At 44.3% G+C, this 7,356-nt stretch overlaps 1 protein-coding gene across 1 annotated transcript in view; it reads left to right on the plus strand.

Moving 5' to 3' along the window:
- The first annotated feature begins 203 nt into the window (after nt 1-203).
- The window catches only part of LOC101566199 (survival of motor neuron protein-like), an 18,768-nt gene continuing 11,615 nt past the window's right edge, over nt 204-7,356 (plus strand). The window contains exons 1-5 of the mRNA XM_012513003.2: nt 204-336; nt 2,771-2,842; nt 3,952-4,086; nt 4,880-5,080; nt 5,218-5,373. Of these exons, the coding sequence (XP_012368457.1) occupies nt 262-336; nt 2,771-2,842; nt 3,952-4,086; nt 4,880-5,080; nt 5,218-5,373 (639 nt within the window). The 5' untranslated portion in view covers nt 204-261. The remainder of the gene's footprint in view (nt 337-2,770; nt 2,843-3,951; nt 4,087-4,879; nt 5,081-5,217; nt 5,374-7,356) is intronic.

A 7,356-nucleotide genomic window follows, 5' to 3' on the forward strand; every position in this document is an offset into this window, starting at 1 on the left:
ACACACACACACACACACACACACACACACACACACACACACACAGAGCAAAGGATTAAGAGAGGCAAAAACAGTAAATTCCACTAGACTAAGACGTGAGCGCAGTAACAGTTGCACAAAACGTGCGGAGTCCTCTCTGCCGGTCTCCCGGCCGCCCTCCCGGCCACCGTACTCTTCCGGTCCCAGAATCCCCGGCAACGGAAGTTGTCGCTTTCCGTCGGAGCTCTCGGCTGCCAGTGGTGTAGGAGGCTCGCCGTAGCTATGGGCAGTAGCGGCGATGGTGGCTGCGTCCCAGAGCAGGAAAACTCCGTACTATTTCGGCGCGGTACAGGCCAGGTGAGCTCGGGGGCGCGAGCGCTCGGGACGCTGTTCGCTCGCTGTGGGGCTGTGGTCGTCCACGTGTTTCTTCATCTTTCCGCATTCCCCTTCCTGGGATCCCCTGCTCGCAAGCTCCTACCTCGCACAGCGTGGGCGCGTTGGTGGCTTTAGCCAAGACCCTACTGCAACTTCATTTGTTCCTTCTCCTGACCGAGGGGCCTGTGCAAGTGATCAGACTTAAATAAAAATGTCAGTGTACTCAGGCTACAGTGTTTGGGTATGCACAGTTGAGGATATACTCAGTAATCAAGGTGGATTCCAAAAAGGAGGTCTTCAGAGAAATGACAAGGATAACTAGAAGTTGTCTTGGACAACTGAACAGACAAGTGGTTTTTTACTGTGAGGTACTGAAGTGGGGAAGAAGGAAGACTCCAGGTACAACAGCAGCTCAATCTTGAGCGGGGCACATAGGGGTGAAATCTGATTCGATAGAAGCTGTGCGTGTTGGCACAAATCTGTAATCCCAGCAATCTGGGAAGCCAAGGCAGGAGGATTTCAAATTTGACCCCACCTCGGGCAACTTGCCCATCTATCTGACACCCTGTCTTAAGAGAAAAAGCGGGGGCTGGTGATGTTGCTCAGTGTGAAGGCTGTGGGTTCAATCCTAATAGAAGAAAAATACTAAAAAGTGGTAGAAAAGTATTTAGGGCAACATCTATAAATGACCATTTTGAGCAGCTTTGTTGTAAATAGAGCCTGGAGAAGTTAGGTGTGAGATGGAAGGGAAAGGAGGTAAAGAAGGTTTTAAGCTGTGTCTGCTTAATGGTACTTGGGTTTGAATCAAAATTTTCATTTTGAGACAGGGTATCCATCAATTGCCCAAGCTGGGCTGGGGCCTGTAGCCCTCCTGCCTCGGCCTCCTGAGTCGGTGGGAATGCACATGTGCACCACCACCATGCCCACCTATTATTAGTGTGTATTATACACAGGGGTAAATGCTATTACTTTTTCATTTTTTTGGGTAAATGGTTAGATGTGGGGTAGGTGCGTTTTAAGTCTCTTTATTTTGCAGCACTAGAATTTGAACCCAGAGCTTTCATACTGAACTACATTGCCAACCTTTTGTATTTCTTAACAGGGTCTGCAATGTAATTGAGTCTGCTCTTGAATTCACTACGTGCTGGGACTACAGGAGTGTGTTACCATGGCCAGCTATATTTTAAATCTTTAAGAAGCTGCCAAATCCTTCTCAATGGGTTTACCATTTTGCATTCTGTCCAGCAGTGTATGAAAGTTCCTTTCATTTTTTTGAAATTTCCTTTTTGATGTCCTTGCCAACATTAGATACCGTCAGTCATTAATTTTACAGTTGTAAGTGTATAGTTTTAATTAGCACTTCTCTAATGACTAGTGATAATGATTGCTGACTTTTGTGCTTATTTGCTATTCGTATGTATTTGGTAAAGGATCTGTTCAAGTTATTTGTGTGTGTCCTTCACTACCCCCACCTTTTTTTTTTTTTTTTTTAAACTAAGAGAAGATGATTTATTTGAAGGTGGAGAAAAAAGGGAGAGAGATGATAGCTACTCTGGATGAGTAGGGAGCATTCAAAAGTGAAATACTCCACCCCACCCCCCCCCACACCCATTTTTGAGACAGGGTCTTACATTATAGTTCATGCTGGCCTTGAACTCACTGTATCCCAGACTGGCCTCAAACTTAGTGACCCTCCTGCCTCAGCCTCCTGTGTGCCAGGATTCAGGTATGCAGCATCACACCTACCTAGCTGCCCTTTTTTAAATTGGATTCTGTTTCTGTTGAGGTTTGAAAGCTCTTTAGTTGTGTTTAGTGACACTGAATTAAGATAGCTCTTGGTACTGTCCAGTACATTTTTTTTTTTAAATGTATTTAGTACAGGGTCTAAAGTAGGGTCTCACTACACAGCTTAGACTCGGGGGACCTGGCCCTAGCTCAGTCCTTTAAGTGGCTGCTTCCACAAAGCTGTCAGCCTCAGGTTGCTGTAGTTCTATCCCCACAACACTCCAGCTAGCCAAAAGTGCCCTGAAGTCATTCGAGGAGCAAAAAAAAACCAAAAAACCCTTATTCCATTTGGGCTGGGGAGATGGCTCAGTAGAATAAGCACTTCCCTGGCAAGCGCAAGGGCCCGAGTTCAATCCCCAGTTCCGCAAAAAAAAAAAAAGTATGTTTAGACTCGTAGTGATCCTCCTCTTTTCAGCCTCCTAAGTGCTGAAATTATAGGTGCACACCACCACACATAGTCTCAGCGTGTCTCAGGAGCAGGGCCAGTAAAGCATGCAGGGATGGAACACTGGTCCCTCTGTCTGCCTAAGCAGGTGCTTTAATCTGCTGAGCTATCTGGCCCCCTTTGTCCAGTACATTTTTGATGAAACCTATCTAAATATGAATTGTTTCTATTACTTTCTCTTCCCAGAGTGATGATTCTGACATTTGGGATGATACAGCATTGATAAAAGCATATGATAAAGCTGTTGCTTCCTTTAAGGTATGACCTGTTTACTCTGTTTATGCATGGAGGATGAGTAGGATTTCACACTTCTAGGATGTGAACTGTGATTCCATGACACAGACACAGTTGTCCAGCATCATTTCTTACAAGTCTGAGACCCTCAGTGTTACTTAGCACCAGGTATGGCTCATCACTTGTCCAGGGAACACCAGATGAGCACACAAAGCACAGATTTGCACAGAACACCAGGTGTGCAAATCTAGTCCCTTCCCACAGGTGCTCTTGTAGCCTGAGGCAAAGATCAGAACAGCATCCTTGCATCTGTGCTCTACAGTTCATGCTGTGCTTCTATTAAGCACTGGGAGTTGATTAAGGAGGTGTTTCCAAAAGAGTTCTTTCATCTACGAGGGAATAGGGTAGGTGTGGAATGGAGTCAGCGATGCTGAGGCTGAGGCAGTCTTAAGAAAAGGAGGGTAGAGGTTGGGGAAAAGGTAGTTTCCTTTTTTATGTTGAATTTGAGTATGAAGATGTTAATGTGGTAATTGGAAATGTTGGATCAAACTAAGGAGAAAATTAAAAGCTAGATAGTGGCTTTGGGAAGTCTGTTTTTGTAGAGGTTACAACAGAAATCATAGGAATAAATGCCCTTCAGTGGGTAAAGGAGAATGACCAAGTCTTGCACTTGGGAGTGCCTAAGTGCATGACTTGATCAGGGAAGTCACAGAAGCACCAGGGCCTTATCTAAGGTATGCTGAGTACCAAAAAGAAAGAGGTACCGGGGCAAGGTGGCTCACACTTATAATGCCAGCACTATGGGAGGCTGAGGCGGCAAGATTGCAAGCTTAAGCCCAGCCTGGGTGACTTGCCACTTAAGGGGACCCCATGGAGGAGGAGGAGGGCAAGGGGACAGAGTGGAAGATCAACAAGATCGGCTGTTACAGAGGTTGAAAGCACAGAGATCTCACTAAAAAGTTCTTCAGAGCCAATAATCCAATGCACAATGGCTTCAAGAGCAGTTCCAGTAGAATGGAGTGATCCAGAAAGAAAGCAGAGGCTTTATGAGGTGGTGGGGCCTGAGAGTTATGCTTTGACTCTTTAATATGTGTCATTCTGTGACATGTACACTTCTGTTCCTATCCTCATAGCATGCGCTGAAGAATGGTGACATTTCAGATAAACCACAAGGTGAAACTTCAGGCAAACCAAAAGGCATACCCAGAAGAAAACCTGTTAAGAAGAATAAAAGCCAGAAGAAGAATACCACAACTCCCTCAAAACAGGTTATTTTAAAATACTGAGATTTACCCTCAAAGCATTTGTTACTGTCCTTATTAAAGGACGTCTTGCACTTGAACTGTTAGTAGAATGATTACGGTATCGTTGGCATGTAATCAGAACTTACACTGCAGCTTGACAGCTTGCTGATGTTGTGGCGCATGCGTGTTGTTAATGGAAATATAAGGAATTGGGCAGGGATGTTTGCTTGGAGGGTGAAGGAGGAGACAGCAGTGCTGCATGAGGAGAACCTGAGCTTCACAAGCTGCATCGGCAGCATTTTACTTCTCACTCTGAGAGGGATATCTTTGTTTTTTTCTTTTTCAAAAACTAAAGCTGTCAATTCCAGAGAACCAAAAATTCTGGGTAGTTACCTTCTTTAGTTCAATATAGTAAGCCAGAAGCTCAGTATTTTGATGTCTCAGTTCAGCATTGGCTCCATCGCTAACAGGAGAGGAGAATGAGCCCTAGGCGAGCGGCTGCAGACCTGAGGGCTGGACACCATGGGTACCTCTGTCCTTCCTGCTCTGCACAGTGATGTGGAAGGCAGACTGGGACAGCGGGTTACAGGTGGGGAGGTGAGGCTCCATGTGACCGGTGCTCTTGTCCATGTTTGTACACACACAGAGGAGTTGGAGCAGAGATCTGTCTGGTTTGGCCCAAGCCTTGTGACCGTACAGTTCTGCTTTCCATCCCCAGCCCCATCCCCATCCCTATCCCTGGAGCCTTCTCTGTGTGCTGTGCCCTCAAGCAAAATGTCATAGTTTGCGCAATATGTTTCTGTGATTTCTCTTGTAGTGGAAAGTGGGTGACAGGTGTTCAGCTGTTTGGTCAGAAGATGGTTGCGTTTACCCAGCTACCATTGCTTCTGTGGATTTGAAGAGAGAAACCTGTGTTGTGGTCTACACTGGCTATGGAAACAGAGAGGAGCAGAATCTGTCTGATTTGCTTCCTCTGAGCTCAGAATCAGCTAACAACATGGAACAGAATGCTCAGGAGGTAAAGGCAGAACGCTTCTTATTAGAAGCAGAGGCTAGATGAGACACTACACAGAGTAACTAGTTGGCTGTTTGACACAGATGTATTCAAGTCTTCTTAACACCTTTGAGAACGAAAACATGTTTTGTTTTTTAAAGAATGAAAATGAAAGTCAAGTTTCAACAGATGAAAGTGAGAACTCTTCCAAGTCTCCAGGAAGTAAACCAGGCACTGTCAGGTCAAAAGCCACACCTTGGAGCTCCTTTTTCCCTCCACCACCCCCTGCTCCTGGCTCTGGATCGGGACCTGGAAAGGTAAACTCCCCAGAAAAGTTTCAGGACATAATTTATACTGAGGCTCTGGGGGATGTGACTTTCCTGTGAAACTTGTATTCTCTCTTTTTTTTTTTTTTTTTGCAGAGCCGGGGATTGAACTCAGGCCCTGCGCTTGCCAGGCAAGCCCTTATTCTACTGAGCTATCTCCCCGGCCTTTTGTAGTTCTCTTTTACCCTGTCCTGTGTTTTTTTTTTTTGGGGGGGGGGCATTTTTGAGGTGGGAGTCATACATTGCCAGGGATAGCCTCAAGCTCTGGCTCCCCTGCCTCAGCCTTCTGAGCAGCTGGTATTCCTGGTTTGAAAAGGAAATAAGAGAGTGATGCAAATTACTTTATACTGAAAGACTTAGAGAACTTACAATACTTCTGTGTCAGCTGGATGATCTGGTATAGTTCCCCATGTCACTTATATCAAATAGTGCTTAGTCTAGTGTAGTTAAAGTCCTAAGGTGTCTCAGATTGTTTCCTAGAGTTAAAATGTACATTTATGTATTGTTTTATTGGTTATAAATTACAAAAATCAACTTTTTTTTTTAAATATTTATTTATTTCTCTGTGTGTGTGTGTGTGTGTGTGTGGCCAGCTCAGCCCACCAGGGGGCAGGGCTGGCTGGCATGTGGTGCTGGGGGATTGAACCGTGGTCCCTGTGCTTTGCTAAGCTTATTCTAAGTAGGTGCTTTAGACCACTGAGCCATCTCACCAGCCCCACAAAAATCAACTTTTTAAAAAAATTTTACTGTAGGCTAAATAAGCCTCAAACCCAAGGGAAAGTCCTTTCCAGTTATTGTGTGATACAGTGATTTCTTCCTTGGAGATCTGGTGGTCATAATAAGTTTTGAAAATCAAGCATGACCTTTTAAGCTTTTCCCTAAGATTTTCCATAGTGATTTTCTTTTCTTTTTTCTTTTCTTTTTTTTTTTTTTTTTTTTGGTGGAACTGGGGATTGAACTCAGACCCTTGCACTTACCAGGGCCCGTAGGCATTTTCTTTTTGAGTGTTACACTGTGAGTGGTCCCTCACTTATTATGGAGGCTACTTCCAGACACCTCCGTGATAAGTGGAAATCAGCAAAGAAGGACGTTACCTTTATTTTAGTATTTGTATATATATATATGTTAAGGCTTTGTAAACCCTTTTCATGCTCTTATCCACACTTTTAAAAACACTTCTAATGTTCTTAAGTATTTTCTAAACTTACCAATGTAATGTTAACATCATATGTATACTGTATGGTACTGAAAAATCACACGATATAGCAAAAAATCAGCGATACTTTAGAGTAATATTTTTTTTTAAACCCACAAAATAGGCCGGGGAGATGGCTCAGCAGAATAAGCACTTGCCTGGCAAGCACAAGGGCCTCAGTTTAATCCTGGGTTCTGCCAAAAAAAACCAAAAAAGAAAAATCAGGAAAAAAAAAAGCCATGAAATAGTCCGTGAAAGTCAAACTGAGAAATAGCGAGGGGCTGCTGTACTAGTTTCAGAAGCTCTTGTGCATTGCGATCCACTGATGTGCTTGCTGGCTTTCGTCAGATGAGAGCGTTGCTAGTTTCATAATGCGTGCTACAACTGAGCAACGTGTGAAGCTCCCAGGTGGCCCCTGAAGGTTGCACTGTGTAGTGAGTGAAAGTAGGGGGCTGAATGCGCTTCTGTGACCGAAGGATCTTACTCAACACCATCTCGGACTTACGGGAGAGGTGCTAGGGATAAAGACCTGGGCTGCTTGCCTGCTGGGCCAGCACCATGGCGCTGGGCAGTTCTGGCAGCCTCAGCATCTACCGAACCTTCAGTTTACTTCTCCAATATGTGTATCTGAAGGAAATGAGACACCTAAGAGTTACCATTTAACTTACACATCTACTGGACTTCAGGGTTTTTTGCCATTTAATCTTTTATTTTAATTTTAATCTTTTCAATATTATAATACAGTTATTACTCTAGGTAACTATTTTTCTTGCTTTTGG

Source organism: Octodon degus, unplaced genomic scaffold, assembly GCF_000260255.1.
Source record: "Octodon degus isolate 3935 unplaced genomic scaffold, OctDeg1.0 scaffold00001, whole genome shotgun sequence".
Classification (NCBI taxonomy): Eukaryota; Metazoa; Chordata; class Mammalia; order Rodentia; family Octodontidae; genus Octodon; species Octodon degus.